Consider the following 23841-nt stretch of genomic DNA (forward strand, 5'->3'; position numbering starts at 1 on the left):
AGTAAAGATGCCATGTTAATGCAATTTGTTTAGTGGAAAAAAACTTTTGATTTGGGCTCCATATATCTAAGATGGTATCGGGTAAACACTTGAGGTCATTTCTCAACCGAAAAGCTTTATCGTCTCAGATCAGTCAAATTGGCCATAAGGTGCATAAAGGGCTGTCTAAGGCATCAATTGACCTGGGCCATCAAGTTCAATCACTGGTATTTTTGTCACTTTCAACTGCTGGCTATCTATTCAATATTGATGGACATCTATTGATCTAATGTAATTAAGAGGGATGCAGTCATCTACTGCGTTTTGTTTCAATGTAACTTCAATCTTATGAAACATTCAAAGTTGACAGGCAGGAAAAGGCCAGCTGCCCATCATGCCTGCCCAACAGAACCTGGATCATATTTCTATGAATAAATTTGCCCAAAGTAGTCTGTAATCTCGTCAGTGTTTGAACTTTTCAGCTGACAACTGAAGGACTATATGTTTTAAGTTTTTTTGCCTGGTACAGCAAGGAAATGGGCAGATTGAAGTTATAGAAATATAGGCAAAATTAAAGGCATCTTTATTATTTTATATATCAAGAAGAGACTGTTTTATTCTGAATACCATACATATCCTTGTTTGATTTAAATTCTTGTTGGTTCTGATACAGAGTCTCGACCTAACAAATGTGTATATTTGTTCCACTTTTGAAGAGACTACATTCCAATGGGTAGTGTATAGATTAAGGGTTCTCTGTTGAAATTCCTCTGTCTTGCCATGAGATACCTAGATATTGGGCAGGATAAGGGACATGAGGCCCATTTACAGGAGTGGCCAGTGACAGTTGACCTACAGAAATTGCTAACGTAAAGACCCCAAAACGATGGCAGTATTGCACAATGGAGTAAATGACTTGTCTATTATTAATGGTGGGAAGGAGGATAGGCTGTCTTATAGTAATTTATAATACCAGAAAACTGCCCATGGCACTGCCCATAAGCAAAGATATATACAGAAGGAAGACAGGGTATAATTACAGGGAAGTTCGCATAGCAAAAGTTAATGAGCTGACATAGCAATTTATAATGGCAAATATGGGCAAAAAACATCCAAAAATTACAATGGGGATATATGGTTTATGGACAGGAATTGCACACACTCTGCAACATTTTTAATAATGTATAAATATCAGATTTTCTGTGGGATAGCTCATGGATCTAAAAAGTAAGCTGTGATTTTTCTGAAACCACATCTATTTTTCTCCCACTTGGTGATTTCATTTTCTGTAGCTTGGTCTCCACAAAGATTCATTAGGACAATGGTATCCTAGGATAATGAGATTGAAGCTAAGTTCTCCACTCTCTGTGGTTTTAATATCCTTTCTTTAATGAGACCCCAAAGCCACACACATGGCATAGCCAACCATTGGTTTGCAAAGCTTAGTCATTACATCTTTACTCTTGTACTCTTTTGTCACAGTTAAAAACTCCAAAATACTATAGGCTTTATTATGGCTTTGTCTACCCATACGACACTTAAGGAATTTGAAAGGTATTTGAATCACATAGTTCAACATCTTTCCACTAAGCATGTATTAATATTCCTTCCAAAACACATTGTCTCACATTTTACCACATTATATTCCATCTGCCACTAACATTTTGAAGTCATCATCACACTTTTTTGAACATTACTTCTCACTATCAGTTGAAATCCCCTATTTGTTTTACTATTATTATGCTTCCTATGAACAAGTCTAAATCATCCACACAAAGTACACCATCCGACAACAGGGTTACAAGTAGTGGCTAATCAGATCCAGGGAATTACAGACCCATAAGCCTGACATCAATCACAGATAACATACTTGAGGGGCTGATCATGAGACGTTTTCTACGATCTCCAAAATTAAACATAAGGAATAGGAAGAGGAGTAGGCCATCCAACTTTGAGCCTGCTCTGCCACTGAATGCGAACATGGCCGATCATCTACTATATATTTTACTCTTAGTTCCCTAAGTTATTGATACAATTTGTAAATAACTGAGACCCAAGCACTGATCCGAGAGGCACTCTGCTACACGATTCCATTCCAAAAATGACCCATTTATTCCCATTGTTTTTTGTCCTTTCATCAATTCTCACTCCATGCTAGTATATTACCCCCAATCTGAGTCTTAATCTTGCTCAACAGCCTCTGCCGTGCCACCTTGTTGAATTCTGTAAGGAGTTCCACTATTTCCCTATTTGTAACCTCTTCAAAGTGTTCAAAGAGATTTGTTAGGCAGGAACTTCCCCTTCTAAATATGTGCAAGCTATTTCTTAGCTTTTTGCTTTATTCGTAGTACCCCAGTCAATTCCTTGGAAAGCAGGACAACGTGCAGTGCAACAATTTTCCAGTCTAGTGCTTAGAATGATGGCAGATGTAAGACAATAGCTTACCAAAGCAAAATGCTGTGGAAGGTGAAAATCTGTAGTGAAAACAGAAAATGCTGGAAATGCTCTGCAGCATCTGTGGAGCAGGATAGTTTTATGTGTTTGCTAACCAACACACGTAAAATATTCACAATTTTCTGAAGGAATTTTACAAAGCATGAGAGACTGCTTCTGCCCAATGAAGGGCATGGGAGGCTGCACACTAATTACTACCAAAGCTGAAATATTTTCGCAAGTGACATTAGGATTTTAAATTACTATCCAACATCACTGATCAAGCCATGCCTATCTGCAAAAATATGGGTGAACTTTCCATATTAAAAAAAGGAAAGTAGCCAAGATGTTGGCGCACAGGAAATATCCCTAACAAAGGTCAACAAATTTGGATGCTATGCACTGGTTACAAGGCTTGATTAATTCTTTTACGAAAGCAAAATACTACAGATGCTGGGAATCTAAACTAAATAGAAAATGCTGAAAATACTTAGCAAGTAAGGCAGCATTTGTGGAGAGAGAAAGATAGTCAATGTTTCAGGTTGACAACATATCAGAGCTTTTTCCAACCACGGCTGCTAAAGGAAGCTAAATTCAATTAATTAATAAATATGGAATTAAAAGCTAGTCTCAGTAAAGGTGACCATGAAACTACTGGATTGATGTAAAAACCCATTTGGTTCACTAATGTTCTTCAGGGAAGAAAATCTGCAGTCCTTACATAGTCTGATCTACATGTGACTCTAGACCTGCAACAATGTGGTTACCTCTTAACTGTCCTCTGCAATGGCCCAGCAAGCCACATAATTTTACCAAACAGCTGCAGAAAAGTTGAAAAGGAATAAAACTGGACAGACCACCCAGCATCACTCTAGGCAATGGCACACTTTGCCCAGTAGACCCTGCAACATCCTCCTTATTGGGGGCTTGGCTAAAATTTTTAAGCGCTGACCCACAGACTAGTCAAGCCTGAAATATTCATACTCACTGAATCATACCTTACTGCCAATGTCCCAGACTCCTCCATTGCCATCCCTGGGTATGTCCTGTCCCACTGGCAGGTCATACCCACTAGAGATGGCAGCACAGTTGTATACAGACAGGAGGGATTTGCCCTGGGAGTCCCCAACATCGATTCCAGGTCCCAAGTCTTATGGCTTCAGGTCAAACATGGGGGAAAAAAGCTTCCTTCTAATTACCACATATGCCCCCCTACCCCCACAGCTGATGAATCAGTACCCCTCCATATTGAATACCATTTGGAAGAAGCACTGACGGTAGCAAGGACAAGAACATATTCTGGGTAGGGGAACTTCAATTCCCATCATGAAGAGTGGCAGGGTATCACCACTGCTGACTGAGCTGGCCAAGTCCTGAAGAACATATCTGCCAGATTGTGTCTGCAGCAGCTGGTGAGGGAACCAAGAGGGAAAAACTTACTTGATCTCATCTTCACCAATCTACTTGTTGCAGATGCATCTGTCTACAACGGACTCTTCAGAATGAAAGGGCCTACAGATGATGAAATAACTCACAGCTTGGACAAACTCGAATGAGAAGTCTATAACAAAGTGTCCATGACAGCATTGGAAGTGGTGACCGGACTCCTTGTGGAGATGAAGTCCCGGCTTCACACTGAGAATACCATTATCATGCTGTGTGGCACCATTACTATGCTAAATGGGATAGATTCAGAAAAGATCTAGCAGCTTAAGAGTAGGCATCCATGAGTACTGTGGGTCTTCAGCAGCACAACTGTATTCAACCACACTCTAATCTCACAACCCAACAAGTCCATTGCTCTTAACAAGCCAGGGGAGCAGCCATAGTTCAAAGAAGAGGGCAGGAGAGTAGGCAAAGGAGCAACACCAGGCATACCTAAAAATGAGGTGCCAATTTGGTGAAGCTGCAGGATTACATGCATGTGTGATGGAAGGAATGTTTGATAAGACAGGGCAAAGTGATTCCGCAAACAATGGATCAGGTCAAAGCTCTGCAATCCTAACCAGAGAAGGGGGCTCTATAAGCAGCCCCATCCTCAATGATAAGGAAGCCCAGCACAGTGCAAAAGACGAGGCTGAAGCATTTGCATTTATCTTCAGCCAAAAGCGCCGACTGGATGATCCAACTTGACTTCCTCATGAGGCCTCCAACATCACAGATGTCGGTCTTCAGCCAATTCAATTAATTCCATGTGATATCAAGAAACGGCCGAAGGCACTGGATACAGCAAAGGGTATGGGCACTGACAACATCCTGGCAGTAGTACTGAAAACTGAAGGCTTATATTCCAGAATTAGCCTGCCCTTTGGATAAGCAGTTCCAGCATAGCTAAAACACTGGCATTTATCAGACAATTAAGCAGAAAAATTAACCAAATATGTCCTGTCCACAGAAGACAGGACAAATCCAATCCTGTCAATTATGACACCATCAGGCTACTCTCAATTATCATGGAAGGTGTTGTTGAGAGTGCTATCAAGCAGTTGTTACACAGCAATAACCAACTCACTCAGGCTCAGTACCAGGGCTGCTCAGCTCCAGGCCTCATTACAGCCTTGATCCAAATATGGACAAAGCTCTCCACTGATTGGAGTCATACCTAGCACAAAAGAAGACGGTTGTGGTTAATGAAGGCCAACCATCTCATGCCCAGGACATTGCTGCAGAAGTTCTTCTTAAGCCCAACCACCTTCAGCTGCTTCATCGATGGCTTTCCCTCCATTATAAGAGCAGAAGTGGGGATGTTTGCTGATGATTGCAGTGTTCCATAACATTTGTGCTCCTCAGATACTGAAGCATTCTGTGTCAACATGCAGCAAGACCTCGACAACATTCAGGCTCAGGCTGATAAGTGGCAAGTAACTTGCACACCTCACAAATGCCAGGCAACGACCATCTCCAAGAGAGAATCTAACATTCTCCTCTTGACATTCAACAGCATTACCATGGCTAAATCCCCCACCATCAATATCTATTGTCCAAAAACTGAACTGAATTGTAGCCATATAAATACTGTGGCTGCAATGGCTGCTCAGAGGCTAGGAATTCTGTGCCGAGTAACTCACCTCCTAAATCCCCAAAGCCTATCCATCCCATCTACCAAGGCACAAGTCAGAGTGTGACAGAATACTCTCCCACTTGCCTGGATGAGTGCAGGTCCAACAACGTTCACGCAGCTTAACACCATCCAGGACAAAGCAGCCCCTTTGATAGTTACGCCATCAACCACCTGAAATACTTACTCCCTCCACCAGCGGCACACAGTGTACACCATCGACAAGATACACTGCAACAACTCGCCAAGCCTCCTTTAACAGCACCCTCCAACTTTTGACCTCTAGCAGCCTGAAGAACAAGGGTAGCAGACACATGGTTACACCACCACCTGCAAGTTCCTCTCCAAGCCACACACCATCCTGACATGGAACTATATCGCCTTTTTTTCCACTGTCACCGAATCAAAATCCTGGAACTGCCTTACCTAACACCACTGTGGGTGTACCTACTACACCAGATAGACTGCAGCTGTTCAAGAAAGCAGCTCACTACCACCTTCGAGGGCAATTAGAGATGAGCAACAAATACTGGTGTTGCCAGCAATGCTCATACCCCATGAAAGAATGGCAGAGCAGGCTTGAAGGAGCAAATGGCTTACTTCAGCTATTATTTCTAATATTGTCAACTTCTTAAAGGTTGTGTTGTATATGGAAAGAACAAGTTTTGAGTGGGTTCAATATATGGTTGTGCACTAAACTCTTCCGTACTTATGAAACCTGGCAATACTACCACAACCAAATTAAAGAGGCTAACATACATCACCAACATCAACTCATATACGCCATGCATATCAAATGGCAGGACCGCATTACCAATTGTGAAGTGCTGACATGAGAATCCAAAATTAAGAATAGTGACAGAACACCTTGAAAATTTTCAGCTGATCAAAGAGCGATCATGGATCAGTAAAGAGTAGGTCATGCCTGATGAACCTGATTGCATTTTTTGAAGAGGTGGCTAATAATGGAATGTGTATAATGGTATTCAACAAGACATTTGATAAAATCCCTCAAAGATTGTTAGCCAAAGTTGAAATCCATGAAATTAAAGGCAAATTATTGACCCGGTTAAGAAATTGGTTGACTGGCAGGAGACAAAGTGCAGTTAATGGACAGGTGCTCTAATTGACAGGGTGTAACTAGTGGTGTCCCACAAGGTTGTGTTGCAGCCTCAGCTATTCACCTTATTTATCAACAACTTAGATGATGAGATAGCAAACCCCAAGTTTGCTGATAACAAAGGTAGGTGGTTTTGCAATAAACAAAGTTACAAAGGGGTATTGATAGATTATGGGAATGGACAAAACTGTGGTAAATAGATTGTCATGAGGCGAATGAGAGATCATCTATTTTGGACCTAAAAAGGATAGAACAGGGTACTTTTTAAACAGCAAAAGGCTAGAAACAGTGGAGGTCCAAAGAGAAGCAGGGGTCTACATACATAGATCATCAAAAGTCATGAACAGATACAAAAAATAATCAAAAGGCTAATGGAATGTTGGCTGGGTTTTATATCTAGAGGGCTAGAATACAAGGGGGTTGAAGTTACGTCACAAAATCCTGGTTAGATCACACCTCGAGTGCCATGATCAGTTCTGGGCATCACACCTTAGGAAGGGAATACTGCCCTTGGAGGGTGTGCAGCATTGATTTACCAGAATGGACTCCACGGGTTAAATTATGAGGTGAGATTACAGGCTGCATTCCCTGGAATTTAAAAGGTTATGGGGTAACTTGATCTAAGTTTTCAAGTTATTCAGGGAAAAGATAGAGTAGATAGAGAGAAGCTACTTTTGCTGGATTGGCAAGACTAGAAAATTAGAGGGCATAGCCTAAAAATTAGAGCCAGGCCTTGCAGTGTATTTAGGAAATACTTCTACACCAAAATGCAGTAGAAGTTTGGAACTCTCTTCCATGAACAACACTGGATGCTAGATCAATTGTTAATTTTAAATGACTGATAGTTTTTTGTTAACCGAAGGTATTAGGGGACATGGGGCAAAGGCAGGTACAATTAAGTTCAATTATCCAGCATGTGCAGGGAATGGGTGCTGCCAGTTAATCAAAAATGCCGGTTACCTAAGAGTTCCGCGTTTTCAACCATCAGTGGTGATGTGGGTGTTCCGGTCTCGCGAGAGGTGAGGCAGTGTGCAAATCTAGTGAGAGGCACCAAGGGGACATGGTTCTACAAAACAGTGGGAAGCTGAGGCCAGAGTGAGGGTAGGCCCTGGGTAACTGCCCGAGAGTTTGACCATTTTTAGCAGCTGTGAGAGAGCGGGACTGATGGGGAACACGTGTTGGCACCAGCTTGAGGGATTAGAGACAGCTACAAGCAAAAAAACAGACCCAAAAGAAAGTTAGTAAAGATTTCTGGTTGATAGAGTGCCAGATAACACAAAGTTTACTGTATATGGAATTAGATTGCAGATCAGCCGTGATCTCACTGAATGGCAGAATAGGCTTGAGGGGCTCATGGCCTACTCCTTTTCCTATGAAAATCCAATACTGCCAAGACAACCTACAGCTTCACCGGGTAAATCATGTTGTTTTTACCAAAGATGACATTTCCCAGGTGAGTTCAGTGCAATCAGCTCATGCATGGCAAGAACGTAGTGGAGCAGCAAAAAATGCATGAAAACATGCAAACTGATCAACATGGTATTGACCACAGTAGCAGAGGGGCTACTTTAGAATTTAACACTTATCAGCAAGAAAATAATTTGCTATATCAACATGCATTTATATAGCACCTTTAATGGTGTATAATATTCCAAGGTGCTTCACAGCATGCAATCAGAAAAAAATTGTTTTCAAATAAAGCGATATTACTACAGTTGAATAAAAGTTTGGCTTTGGAAGAGGACAGAGGGGTTGAGAGGTGGAAGGGTTTAATGATGCAGTGAAGGAAGTTGATGTGTACAAGAGGCCAGAGTTGGAGGACAGAGTTCTCAGAGGGCTATGGGACTACAAAAACAGGGTCAACAGCAACAGCATGATAATCAAGTGACCAAACAGAAAGTTTCTAAGTGTGTTTTGTGAAAAGCCCTGTGCTTCACAGATTGGATGACTGTCAAAGGCTGGTCCATGGAAAATAATTAGCCATTTACATGATCAAAGATCTATTGGCAACTGCTTGATAGTTGCAAGGAGATGCTAGTGGAATGAGCTCTTTAAAATGGCCACTGACTTTTAAAAAATTCTTTAATTTCCAAAAAACTGTCATACATCTGGCACCTAATTCTCTTCCCACTCTAAATTTCTAGTTGCATTTATCCACCATTCCTAAAAACATACTGACATTCCTGCTTGATAAAGTGAAAACTCTGCATAATGCTAGGTTCGACAGAGGCTACAACTTCGCCTGACTGGATTCAGGGTGTGCAGGGAGTTGGGTGGGGGGGGTGGTGGTTGGATGTCCAAACATGGCAAAGCCTACTGGCTCTAACTGGCCAGTCAAAAGGGACGTCAGAAACAATCTGACAGAAAGCTGCAGACCCTCCTGCCAACAGAGACTAGTCCATGTGAACCACAGATTAGAAATATCCCAATAAAATTTCAAAATACTTATTCCATACATCCCAACAGCTAACTGCATATAGGCCCTGAGAACCTTAAGTTGAGGTTGTTTGAGATAAAACAAGGCTAACACCTTCTGTAGGCATGATATGTCATCTGACAAAAAAAATGTAACCCCTGAAAAATTTTATGAGTGAGGAGTTAAAGATTATATACCAACTGTTTTGTTCAAAGAGAATAAGTTATTTGTTGAGGGATAACATTTGTTAGACTAATGAACATTTCAAAAGAAACATGCAGATGTTATAATCTTCAAACACTGACTTATTAGGGTTTAACAATTTTTGGCAAGTGGAAAAGCCACACTGGCAGTTCTTGGGGAATAGAAAGTGTATCCAAACAAAACAAGGTCAAGTTCAGGCTGAGAGTTTCAAAACAGATATTTTGGCCTGAGACATCAACAGAACACAGCTTGCAAGATCCAGCCTGTATTACATTGCTTGTTCTAACAAACAAATAGTAAAACAATCTATCAAGAGTTGTACAAATATTACATGGGCTTGCTCTTTCATCGCTAAGACTTTTAAGGGTGAAAAACCCTCATCTCCAGACACTTTGGCTATGGTGAAAATGGAAGGCAACCAGGTGCCTAAACCTCCGTGACTGTCATTCTTAGCTTGCCATAGTGAAGTGTGAGAGAGATGATTATTCATTCTCTGGTTTTCAGCAGAAAGTGGAAACCCGAACATGCTTTCCCACACTCCATGAAGCTTTATTAATATGCCCTCAAGATGGTGCTGTAGAAAATACTGCAATTCTTTTCCACATTGAAACTCAGTAATTAGGGAGCAACGTTTATCTTAAATGTTTCTTTAATCATTTAAGTAACAAATGCATCACACATGCCATTGAGCACTAGGCTTACAATTCTATGACGGAAGATCATTGCTTATTCATGTTGGCGTAAATGCAAAGCATCAACATTAGAAAGTAGTGAAGAGATGTTAGTTTAAAATTTACAAAGAAAGTCTCAATTTTAAGAAAATGTCTAGATGTTTATAGAACAAGTGAAAATTTGATTAGTCTAAAAATTAGATCATAATTTACTACCTGCATTATTGTGACAGTTATCTCATTCAAATCAGCAAAAGCTGACTTTGACTTTGAGTTTACTCCAGGCCCTGTTATCAAATACTGAAACCAGACACCAGGTTTTAGCACAGACATAAACAACTGTAGGGGGTTAAGGAAAGCTCGGGTTGAATATGAAATAGTCTGCAAAGTCGTGTAAAAATGAATATGAAGAGCACAAAGCATAAAAATTGCAAGGATGTGAGGGTCAAGGGATTTAAAACTCAAAGATGACTGGATTAAAAGTTTACTTTGTCATTGTACATAGGCCCCAACATCTTTATTTTTCAACAATAAAATACTGCAGCATCTCACGTGGTTTTCACAAAGCATCTGGACTTTATTTTGCTTCAAAATATCATCCTTTGAAGTAGAATGTATTTTGGAAAATACTTAAATACTAACAAATGTAGCTTTTATAAAATGAACCATGAATGTGCCTGTAACCTTTGACCAAAAGAACTTGTACAGACTTAATCTGAAAAACTGACCCACACTCAAACATTCCAGGGATCATATGCAATAGCACTGAGTAGAAAGGACTGTATAAGACAACATCCTTTTGCCCATTTATGAGCACAGCAAAAAACAAAATGTAACAGTTCTGAAATCATACCATTAGGACCCACAGAAAATAAAAGGTCTCTGGAGCAGACTTTACTGCTATCCTGAACTCAGGAGTTAATTGAAAATAACCTGTGTGTGTAATATTGTTATTATTGGACAGTGATATCAAATCAAATGTAATCTGACAACTTGAGGGAACATGGATATACCCTTAAAAAAGCAAAATACTGAAGCTGGAAATCTGAAATTAAAAAGAAAATGTTAGAAATCCTCAGGTCAGGCAGCATCTATGGAAGGAGAAACAGAGTTAACATTTCAGGTTGATGACCTTGCGTGAGAAGTAGAAAAAGTTAGAGATGTAACAAGTTTCATGCAAGAACACAAGCAGGGAAGGGGTTCTGAATCTTTGGAATTCCTCTAACCCAGAGAATTGCGAATGCACTATTGCTGAGCATACTCAAGGCTAAAATAGATTGTTGATCTCAAGGAATCAAGGGAAACGGAGAATGGGCAGGAAAGCAGAGTTACGGCAGGAGATCATAATTGTTTGGAATGGAAGGGCCATAGGGCCTACGCTTGTTCCTATTTCTTATGTACTTTTGATCTTAAATTGTTCACACAGATTAGAAAGAATTACTGCATGCTTGCATGACATTTTGCCCCAAGAGCAACAGAAGGTTCTTCAATTTTATTTAACAGTCAAGAATCTCTATAAAGACCTGTTTTGTTTTCTAATTATACATATGATTTGAAGATGGGTTCAAAGACCAATGCCAAAGTTTACGGATGAGAACAAATTACAGGGCACCTCAAACTACAAGGTAGCAGACAAAAGGATACAGACAGATTAGTACAGTGGTCAGATAGACTCAATGCACAGAAATGTGAAAATATGTTCTGATAAACATATTTAATGGACAGTTATCCTTAAATAATCAGCCTCAGTAGAAGAGCAAAGAGAGCTCTAGGGATGCAGGTACAAAGATCATTAAATGTGGGAATGCAGGTTGAAGAGGCCATAAATAGGCAAATGATAGCCTGTGTTTTATATATCTTCTTCTTGAGTTTTCTGCCCAAAAGCACCATGACCTCCATCTGTCATCTAGCCAACTGAGCCAAACAGCCTCCCAAGGAGTCAGAGTTGCTGTGGCAACATAGACTTGTACATGCATGTTGCAGTCTGGAGCTATGGATAGTGATGGTAGAGGCTTCAATTTCTTTCCATCACATATCTGACCAGGAACTTCTCCTGCTCTTACCACCTGCCATTGGTGTATGTTGGAAGGATTTAAAAGTTGATACTCAGCCTGTTTGGTCACATTATGAACGCACCTTCCTTGGCCATCAAGTCCTGGAGTGGGACTTGAACCCAGAGCTTCTGGCTCAGAGTCAGGGTTGCTACCAACTGCACCTCAAGACCTCTCTTTTATATATACGGCTGTTTAATGTAAAGGAAATTAATGTTAAATTTGTGAAAGCCATTGTTTACAATAAAGTTGGGCTTTTGCATGTAGTTCTGGACATCCCATTATAGGCAAGATATTAAAATCATGGAAGGGGTATGGGAAAGATTTTGAGGAGATACCAGGAGCAAGAAATTTTACTTTAGAAAACCTGACAAATTGGGGCTTTTACCGCTGGAAGTTTGAGATTTAGGAGAGCTCATTAGAGGTTACGGAAGAATAAAATAATGAAAGATTGTTTCTGCTGAATGGGGAATCAGGGGAAAGATTACTATAAGGTGACTGGAAAGTTTGAATTCCCCCACCTGTTAAGGACTCTTAGAACATAGAATTTGAAGAAGAAACGGGAGAGAAATAGAAAGCAAATTCCAAAATATCAATTCGATTAGCCAGATTGTATTTTCCCTAAATATAAGCAACTTATCCTTTAGAAAACAATGGTTATATCTACTTCAACAAAGGAGAGGGGGGGCCCTAACAACCCCCTGCTTTGAAATGACTCTTTGCTTTGACATACGTTCTAACATTTCCGGCAAGCACTGCCCTGGTGTTACCATCGAGTGGCTTGCAAGGATGTTTCAAGAACATCAAAAGTCAACCAGATATTGTTCTTTCTTGAAGGGCATTAGTGAACCAGTTCAGTTTTCGTTACGATCAGGCAGCTTTCATGGTGATTTTTCTGGTTCTAGCCTACAAATTACCAGACGTATTGAATTCAATCTCACGCTTTGTCACAATGGGTTGCTAAACTATGTCAGGATCTATAGGTAACTATACTCAATATATAGCAACTCTTGACTTGCTAAACTTCATGAGACACTTCACAGGGACAAAAACAGATAGTCATTTGGTAGTACAGAACATAAGTATTGCTGAAAAAAGAGACATGTCAAAGCTTTTCATCTTGCACTTATCCGGACACTTCGCAAGAATACCAATATATTTTATACTCATATTTTTGCAGTGTCCTGATGAGTGCAAGACAAAAAGCTTCTATGTCTCTTTTTTCAGCAATTGTAGAGAATTAGAGGATATCAACGCAAGAACAGTAAAGAAAAAAAGAGGTAATTTTGAACGTGGGAAGAGATGTAGTAAGGGAGAGCAATTTAGGGAGTCTTAGAGAGTGTAGATCCATGACGTCTGGTGAATTTATCACTGAAGGTGAGGCAGATGGAGAAGAGGGAATGCAAAGATCATCAGGGTCAAAGAGCTCAGACGACTTGCAATAACATGTAAGGCTGGAGGAGGTCACAGATTTAGGGTATTAGTGAGGCTGCAGAGATCCCAATCGGATCTGGTGAGTTCTGCTGCTAATTTGAGAGCAAGGCGCACACAGTTGTAAGTGTTATCCATGTCAGGAGGGTAAGATATGAGGTTGAAGGGGCAGCCATCAGAGGCAAAAGCATAGGCAAGGGAGGAAATCAGGAGCACAGAAGAGAAAGTCAATTAATAACCATCACTATATTAATTTAACCTCAAATAGTTAAATTGCAGTGAATAAAACCAGTTTCATCAAGATTACTTAAAAACTATCAAAGGTTATACCTGATCACAGGCGTCTCTGCAAATTGGATACTCTCTTGCTTGGTAACAACATGATACTTCTGTAAAATTTAAAAAAAAGGATAGAATATCAAATGTTAGAGGTCTTCAATAAAGTTTCTCTAATGTATACATTGTTTCTGTTCGATGCCAGACTGGCAAACAACTTCAAATGTACAAAAGAAGCTTCTAATGATCATCAACTTTGCACGAATACACCCATGTCGAATTCAAAATTAATTCAGTCTGCTCCCTTTCCAATCACACTGAACTTCTGTGGATAATATTGTACACATCACATATGAATAGTGTAGTAAATATTAGTGGTAAAAAGGGTTATGCAAGTGATAAACATGCTTAGCATATAAATGGGGTGGCAAGGATTCATAAATATTTTGAAGTGGGTGTCAGTCTCGTGTACCTAGGTCACATTTTATAATATAGTGTTCTGCATGAAACATAATTTTCAAGTTTGCCACAATTAGTTGGCTAATTCCCTTAAAATCACTAACTGATTCAGCTTCCAGCTAATTGTGGGTAAGATAAATTCCTTCTCCTTAATGTGTAATCTACATTTTTCTTAAGTTAGGTATTTTGTTTACAGCTCAATTTTCTGTAAAGAGGTTTGTAATTGATCTTTTAAAATAATAAATTCCTTTAGAAGATCAAGGTAGTTTAAAATAATGCAAAGTGGAGTCTAGTGAACTGTAATATTACATTATTATATTTAGTGCTCTGTTTTCCAGCATTTTTCCTCTGCGGAAGAATAAAATCAGCTCCAGCTTGCCAACGAAGGTTGAACGGCAATGTTGATTTGGCCCCAACTCAGGAACTTGAAAAGGATTGTGAAGGACCCTCCATATGTCAACAGGTTAAGCCAAGGGCACCAATGGGGAGAATTGTGTGAAAGCTCCATTAAATATCAATGTGTATTTCCTGAGCTATACCAAGTCATCTGCACTAGGAATAGCTAATTTAACAGGCAAAGCTAAGTATTAGAGCAAAAACTACAAAGTGGAGTTCTTTTTACCCCTGCAGAAGGACATAGCATGCAGAGAAGTGGAGGATAATTCCATTTAAAAATTATCCCTAGCACCAGGACAAGGTGGCACTACCCCAACAAAAGGTTGAGGGATACAAGGACACTCGCTGCTTTTCTTCAAATTGTGCCACAAGAGCTTTTACATTTACTTGAAAATATTTTAATGTCCATCCAAAAGACGGCATTCACTCAGTAATGTATTAGAATGTAAAGGTTTGAACTTATAACCTTCTGATTCAGAGGCACAAGTGCCACCAATAAATTAAAGGTGATACACACATTGGAATTTACAACCCATCACAATGGTATTATGCAGTAGGTTAAAAAAAAGTAGCTCGAGATGAAATTCAGAAATTACCATATACAGAAATATTTTAGAATATCAATAAATGGTTGGCTGTTAAAAGCAGACACCTAAATTTTCTTCAGCTATTTTATTTGTTAGGAGAGTGCCACTAGGCTTGTCCTGAAATATTTTGTAAAGAGGCAAGCTTGCAAAGTAGTACAACAGAAAATTGTATCCTGGTATCAGCTTTAATCTGTTGGTGACACTTGTGCCTCTGAATCAGAAGGTTATAGGTTCAACCCTTTACATTCTAATACATTACTGGGTGAATGCTATCTTTTGGATGGACATTAAAATGTTTTCAAGTGAATGTAAAAGCTCTCATGGCATAATTTGAAGAAAAGCAGGGAGTTGTCCTTGTGTTCCTCAACCTTTTTGTGGTGCCACAGTGTCCTAGTGGTACTCTCCTAACAAATAAAACAGCTGAAGGAAATAGCAAAATACAGCAGAAGCTGGGAATATGAAATAAAAATATGAAATGCTGGAAAACACTGAAGTCAGGAAGGGTCTGTGGAGAAAGGAAAAATGATAGTTGGTGTTTTCAGGCATATGATCTTCATCAGAACAGATGGCAACATAACTTTCTAAGACTACATATCAACCATTTTATAAAATAAACATGGAAATGTTTTAGAGAATGGTTAATGAGTAAAGGCTTGTAAAACCTGAATCTGAGCCATTCTACGAAATGAAGTTAAAAGCAAAATACTGCAGATGCTGGAAATCTGAAATAAACACAGAAAATGCTGGAAAAACTCAGCAGGTCTGACAGCATCTGTGGAAAGAGAAACAGAGTTGATGTTTCGAGTCCGTATGACCCTTCTTCAGAGCTCTGCTATGAAATGAAGTGCTGTCCAAAGCATTTAGTAACATATTGGTATTATTATCATCATCAAGTGTACTCTGCAGAAATCCTTCAATGGTAATAAAAAATCATCTGTACAATTTGTGCAAAGTAAATCAACTTGGATAGTCAATAAGACATACAATTAAACCAGCGTTTTAATCACCAGTGCTTCATCCATTAAAATGTTTCTCAAAAGTCATCTCTTTAACATAGCTTTTAGACAATCCTCATAACTCTCACTTCTAAGTTTCACAATCATTTTCATAATGCCTGTGAGGTGCCTTTGGACTCACTATTTTTAAACACTGCAAAAGGTACTATATGAACGCAAATTGTTTAATTGTGGATCCTAGAAAAGCCAGTGGCACCTGTTTTCAAAGAAAGCAAAATGAAAAGTTATCAATATTAAGTGAGGCTTTAACAGGCTGCACCCAACACTTTCATTGCCAGTTTTGTCTGAAAAGAATCTTGTGCGTGCACTGTTGTAATAGTGTCCCAAGTGTATCCAGTAATATGAGCTACCGGGATAGGATTACTAACTCAAGCAGGAAATACTCTAAAAATGCAAAAGAGCTAGCCAAAAATGAGGTCCACATCCATTATCCAGGTAGGCAAATCAAACCTCAACACTGAGACGTACCATGCTTCTAGCATCCTGAATACAGCCTGCAACTACGGTTGGTACCAAATCAAAGTTTGGCTGTACTCAGTAATGAAAAAAATACTGAAGATAACAACACAGTTCTTTAGGGTTCCTCGCAGACAGGAAATATACCACAGCTTTGAAAGGCACAATACGTCACAAACAGACAAAGATGATTAAAAAAAAATAGGGGAGCTGTGCTGTGTTTAGGAGCTTCTTGAAGACGGGGTACGAGGCAGAAAACCAGCATGAGGGAGAATTCAGTCAGGGATGAGTATAGAGAGTGACGGAAAGATAAACCTTTAATTGATGGAGCAGAGGGAACTGAGAACCAGCAATATCTCAGTGACAGTGATGTAGTATTGGAGGTCTTTCAAAGAAAAATGGGGGGGGGGGGTGGCATCAAGAAATATAGCTAAATAACATTCAGAAAGACTGTGGAGGGATTTGTAAATTAGGATGAAGGGCTTAAAGTCCATCTGGGGGAAACAGGGAGCCAGTGGAATTTGGTAAGGAAGGGTTGATGGATGGTGGAGCTTTGTGTGGGAAAGGATATGGGTTGCAGCTTCCTGAATAAGATGGCATTTGCAAAGGATGGAAGCAGGCAAGATTGAGGGGGGCATTTTGGAAGCAAACCATTGTGGTAATAAAAGCATTCAGAGTTTCTGCAGTAATGAAATAGACACAGAAGTACAGACAAAGATGAGCAACATTCCAAAGGTGAAAGAAAGTAGTCTTGGCCATGGATAAAATATGCAGCTCTGGATTTGGCATAAGCACTAACAGGGGAAATTAATGGCATCAAGCAAGAGCCACAATGGTGCTAGGAAGATCTGAACAGAAAGGTTTCAGTTTTACTGACACGGACCTGGATCAAATTTCAACTCATTCAGGACCTCATATCAGACAGGCAGTGTAAAAGTAAAGCAATCTTCACAGTCATCATTATCTCGAAACGAGGATGACATTTGCCAGGCATTGCTATGTATGTTCCCTCAGGTGACTCAGTAGGCCAATCCTGGAGCCACAGGTCTTTGTGTAGAGAGAACAAGAGTGGTCCTGAGGAAGGGGGTTTCTCAAGCCAGGGTCCTGCTCTCCTTTCATTTTTATTGCTTCTCCATAGCAGAGTTTATGCAGTCAGTTTCTGTCCCAAATCCAAGAGCTCAACGACCATATGGCATCCTCCACCTACGTGTAGGCTTATGGCGAGAAACCTCCAGGTTCACAGCTCCGTCTCTGACACCACTTGTCCATCACCATAGGGGTCACTAACCGAGGACTGCATGTGTCGTTTAGCATGAGAAAATCAGTACACAGCCAGCAACTGCACTATCTTGATGGGTTGGCAAACTTGAACCAAAAGCTGTGAAAACAGATGAAGGTTATAGTGGGATTCACACTCTCCAAAGCAATAAGCTTGATTTCAAGAGGTATTATTGTACGTGCAGATCTAAATAAATGTGATGTTTGCAGATGATGTCATTAGTGAGTAGTATGTAAATGAAGAAGAAAGAATCAAGGGTGCAGACCAGAGGCAACATTGGAAGCACAGGAGGAGAAACCCCTGCAGGATATTGTTTTTTGATAAATATACTAGTGGCAGCACAGTAATGTGTATTGTTACAAGCCCAGCTGATGTTAACACTGGACAAGTCAGGACCCAGAGTGAAATCTGACTCAATCAATCCTAATTTTTTTTGAAACCGTGGAGGAAAGTTACTGAACAAATTCACAGGAAGCTGATGAACTTTTAACTGAAAGAATAAAACATTTATTAGACAAGAAAAATGAACTATATTACACCAGACCAAAAAAGTTAGAAAGATCTTAATACAAACACAAGAATTAGATTTGAATATTCACCATTCCTTCACCCCAGCTATATATTTACAGGCACATACAAATTAGGAAGGGTAAAAAAATTTATCATATCTATCTTGTATTCTAATATTCAGGGTAAGTATGCGGCACATGTGGATTAACAGATGAACCGTGCTCAGACACACCACACTCCAAAGTAAATGACAGATGTGACCAAAGCAGATTTCATGGATCTCTCAATAACCTACCCAGCCGCCTCTCATACAGTGAGCCAACTAGTCTCACTGAAACTTTGTCTCTCGCACGAGGGTCTCCAATCTCCACATTTGAAGAACTTGCCTTGGAATCAACTCTCACTCGAACGGCTTCAACAAGGATCCAGCTCCATGATTTTAATCTTGGCTTCCGGGCTTCCTTTCCCCTGGACCTCCGAGTACACTCAAACTTCACCTTCCACGCACGATTTTAGATCTTTGGCTGCGTCAAGCAGAAACCCACTGCTTCAAAAGGCCTGCAGTAAGGAGTCACTAACTTCCGGCTGTCTCCTCGAATTTTCAGGGCTTCTCTCAAGGCCACTTTTCTTCAAGTCTGCTCCCCACAACTCTTTCTTTAACTTGGAGCCTATTTCCCTGCTCCTTTCTTTCAACTTGACTTAACAGAACCTGTTTCTGGTCCCTGTCCTTGTCCCTTACCCGGGACTGTCTTCTGGGACCTCTTTCTAACCCCTGTCTTTGGCCCTGCCTGGAACCTTTTCCTGGGACCTCTTTCGGTCCCACCCCCTAGTTTGATGGGATGTTCCCCCATCCCCTCCCTGTGTCCTGCTCCCTGGGACACCTTCCTTCTAATGGTGCACTGGTTCTAGGTCACCTGGCCTGCAGTTTTGCACCGTTTCACTTCTTTGCTTCCTTTTCCCTCCACACAGGCGCGTAGGGCTGGTACCCAGCCTAAAGAAGGTAAAATACACCACCTGCACACGTGCAGCCATTTCCCAGCCGGCGCATGTGCGCAAGGCCCGAACTATGTTAAAAAACCTGTAGCGCTGATTTAAAAATCAAAGTAAGTTTTCGTGTTTTATCACATTATGGTCAATGAAGATCAGAGAATGGAGTAACCAACAATTGCAAAGGCAGCACGAAACTCAAGGAGGGACAACTAACCACGGTCAAAGTCACACAGGATGCTGTCTTTGATCAGAATTATCTCAACATTGCAACAGGGCAGAAGCTTTGCAGTGCCTGATGGGAGAAGCGATTGTTTCATTAGACTACAACAATACACTCAACGAGAAAATGGAAAAGACTTTTCTTTTCAAAATGGGGTGTAATGACTCCAATTTTAAAGACTCAGGGACAGTAGCAAAAGATAGGAAGAGATTGATATCAATAAGCCCTGAACCCAATGAGAAGATAATGCATATTAGACTGAAATCCATGTTCTATCATGACAATTGTCCCTCAACAGGACCTGACCACTTGTTACAAATGAGGTTTACATTATGTTTCAGGACTGTGTTTCTTATTTAGCGCAAAATGAAGGGGGCATGGGACTTGTTCTGAAGTCTGCCTAAAAAGAGGCCTGGGTGATGTGGCCGTTAAAGATTAAAGATTGTTTGCTGGAAAGAGTGGGTAAGGTGTTCACACTTGGAGACAATGACAACAGCATATGTATTTACAGTAGACAGACTGCTAGTCTCCAAAGTCCCAGGGAGGTGTTGAGAATGTTGGGTTGTAAACATTTATGCTTTAATCTGTCTATTTACTTCCAAGTTAAAAGAGAGTTGGGATGTCTAGGAAAACTAATCAGTATTTCTACCTGGATTCAAGGCCCATGTGATTCACGTTGTCATGAAGATGGGCTTCGAGAGGGAAGAGTTTCTAAGATATTCCTGAAACTCTCAGACATAGTTAGTCTGCCAGGATCTGAGAGAAGGGGAACAGCTAGAAGTTGAATGTCTGTATGGTTCAGCATGTAGGAATGTAGGTGAGAGCTTGCACTCGGTTTGAAAAGGCCAAATTGGTGAGGATTTAAAACGAGGCTGGAAGATTCGCCAAGCTTGTGCTAGAGGGAGAATCTCTAGGAAAAACCCTCATCACGAAAAACAGTTATGGGGTTAAAAGTTACCAAGCTGGGAAAGGAAAAGAACAGGCGTAAACCCTTGAGGGCTAAGAATCACTTTGGACCGGGTCAAGGGAAATCGAATGACTACTTATGGGACAGCGTAAAGTATACCTGCAAAGTGGTTCCTTCGGTCGTGTTAAAAGTAAAAGGGGAAAATTCTGCTCTGTAATTTAACGTATACGTTGCCTATGAAAAAAGTGTTTAGTCAATAGTGCTTGTAGTCTTCTTGTTATAGTAAAAGTCTTCAAACATGAAATTGCAAGCAAGAATTCAAACCATCAAAAGGAATGACAAGAGACTCTCAAGAGATGTTAGTTTGTGTGCACAGTACAGGAATGACAGCATCAATATTTTAATATTACCTATATCAAGTACACACACACATAAGGTATGAGTTCTCCAATTTTGCCCATCTATGACCTGATTTTGCTTCTGGTGTATATGTGGAAGGCATGAATAATCAGGAATAAGGCCAACGTTGAACTGCTCTACACAAGAGCAACACATACCTTCAGCTCCACATCTGAAGATCTTCAGTACCAAAAATAGTAATGGAACTGCTAGGGTGTTGCAGTGGGCCATGAGGAAAAAGTCACTGCAAAACAGGATATACTTTCGTTAGTAACTAGCCATTTTAGAGTGTCCATAAATATATTATATGTCGTTCTGCATTTCAAATTACAATAGTACTGGATTAGATCATGACATATCCCACAGATACACAACCCATCCATTGCAGTGTTCACAGTAAACTGGAGAATATGCTGCATGTAATGATAGGAGGGTTATATTTTATAATGCATAATGTAGGAATCAAGTGTATCTGTGGTTAATCTGGTCTGTCCTTTTAAGGGCAAAAATTCAAATTGCTTTATTGAACACACTCAGCATTAAATTTTGCTTTTTGACACAACTTGCAGCTTGAAATCTTGTTAGTTTTAGGCTACAGCTGAGGCACACCCATCAGTGAGATGGTTTGGCATCTGTAATAAAAACAAGTTGTCCAGAGAGCATTGCTTTACTCTTGGTTTCCTGGACACAATTTCATTGCACCAAAAATGAAGAAAGAGGAAAAGGGAAACAGTTACAATACAAGGGTGCAGCTTTTGCATTAAGATAAATAGTTTAATAAAGATAAATAGCTTCAAAATAATAAATTGTGACTCTATTTAAGAGTATTGCAGTTGCCAAGGTAATGCTTAATGTAACTTGGAAGCTTAGAACAACAGGGTGGAATTTACAAAATAGATTCTGATGATAGAATTATTCAATCCACCTTCGCTCATATCCAAAATTATTTTTAAAAATTCCCTCATTGCATTTGCTATGAGAAATTCTCAGTGGGATAGGGTAAATCTGAATTTAAACCAGAATCTCAATGTTTCTGTGGCCCGTGTTGACCAATGCACATAACTAGCTAGGCAAGGAAGTGTACTGAATGGGAAACATTGGTACTTGACAAGGCTGACCACACCATCCTCCTCCAATACCTCTCCACTGTCATCCAGCTTTGGGGGGGGGCGGCGCTGTGGGTGGGACTGCTCTCATACATCTATACAACATACAAATTAGGAACAGGAGTAGGCCATTCGGCCTCTTGAATCTACTCCGCCATTTGATCAAGGCTTCAACTCGACTTTCCTGTCTATCCCTATACCCTTAGACTCTTTTGTCAATCAAGAATCTAATGCTGCCTTAAAAATTCAATGACCCTGCCTCCACTGCTCTCTGGGGAAGAGGGTTCCAGAGGCTCACAACCCTCAGAAAAAAATTCTCATCTCTGTCTTAAATGGGAGAACCCTTATTTTTAAATTAGTTCTAGTCTCGCCCACAAGCAGAAACATCCTTTTAGTATCTACACTGTCAAATCCCCTTAGGATCTGATATGTTTCAATAAGATCGCTTCTCATTGTTCTAAATTCCAAGGATACAGGCCCAACCTGTCCAAGCTTTCCTCATAAGTTAACCGTCACCTGGCCATCCTAGTAATCAGTCGAGTGAACCTTCCCTGAACTGCTTCTGGTGCAATTATATCCATTTTTAAATAAGGAGATCAAAACTGCACACAGTACTCCCGATGTGGTCTCGCCAATGCCCTGTTCAACTGTAGCAAAACATCCCTACTTTTATATTCCAAGCCCCTTGCAATAAATTATAACATTCCTTTTGCCTTCTTAATCACTTGCTGTACTGACATGCTAACTTTTTGTGATTCATGTACCAGGATGCCCAGGTCCCTCTGTACTTCAGAGTTCCGCAATTGCTCTCCATTTAAATAATATACAGCTTTTCTATTCTTCCTGCCAAATTGGACAAGCTCACATTTTCCCACGTTATACTCCTTCCCACATTATGCATAGTACTCTAGCTGTGGTCTCACCTGGTTCCATTTTTATCTATCTAATCGTAGTCAAAGAATCACTAGCAATGGCTTCTCTTCCTGCTATTGCACCATTACCTCCAGTGCCGTCCAAGGATCTATCCTTAGCCCCCTATTCCTCATCTACATGCTGCCCCTCAGTGATATCATCCAAAGGCACCAGATTAGTTTACATGTGACAGCCAGAGCTCTACCTCACCACCACCTCTCCAGACTCCTCCGCTGTTGCTAAATTATCAGACCACTTAGCTGACATCCAATACCTGATGAGCAGAAATTTCCTCCCATTAAACATTGAGAAGACTGTTACTGTTTTTGGGCCCGACTCCAACCTCGATTCTCTAGCTACCGACTCCATCCCTCTCCTTGGCAATAGTCGAGATTAAGCAAGTTTGTTCACCACCTTGATGTCACATTTGACCCCGAAATGAGCTTCCAACCTCATTCATACCATCACTAAGACTTCCTGTTCCACCTTTGTACACCAGCCAATTTGCCATTGAAACCCTCATTCATGTCTTCATTACCGCTAGACTCGACTATTCCAATGCACTCCTGGCTTGTCTCCCACATTCTCGTTAAACTTGAGATAATCCGAAACTCTGCTGCCCATGTTTTAACTCATGACAAAATCTGTCCACCTATAACCCCTGTTCTCACTGGCCTACATTGAGTCCCAGTCAAGCAATGGCTTGATTTTAAAATTCTCATCCTTATTTTCAAATCCTTCCATGACCTTGCAACTTCCTATCTGTAATCTCCTTCAGCCCCACAACACTCCAAGATATCTGCGCTCCTCCAATTCTGGCCTCTTGTGCATTCTCAATTTTAATTGGTCCACCATCGGTGGCTGTGCCTTCAGTTGCCTTGCCCCCCCAGTTCTGGAATATCTTCTCTACACCTCTCCACCTCACTTTCCTCCTTTAAAACACTCCTTAAAACCTACCTCTTTGA

At 40.4% G+C, this 23841-nt stretch overlaps 1 protein-coding gene across 1 annotated transcript in view; it reads right to left on the minus strand.

Moving 5' to 3' along the window:
• Positions 1-23841, minus strand: part of reck (reversion-inducing-cysteine-rich protein with kazal motifs) — a 170180-nt gene that overhangs the window by 87792 nt on the left and 58547 nt on the right. Inside the window, exons 5-6 of the mRNA XM_078539778.1 lie at positions 21017-21102; positions 13694-13752 (exon numbers count right to left, since the gene is read on the minus strand). Coding sequence (XP_078395904.1) covers positions 13694-13752; positions 21017-21089 — 132 coding nt within the window. The 5' untranslated portion in view covers positions 21090-21102. The remainder of the gene's footprint in view (positions 1-13693; positions 13753-21016; positions 21103-23841) is intronic.

The sequence above is a fragment of the Cetorhinus maximus genome, chromosome 4 (genome assembly GCF_964194155.1).
Source record: "Cetorhinus maximus chromosome 4, sCetMax3.hap1.1, whole genome shotgun sequence".
Taxonomy (NCBI): Eukaryota; Metazoa; Chordata; class Chondrichthyes; order Lamniformes; family Cetorhinidae; genus Cetorhinus; species Cetorhinus maximus.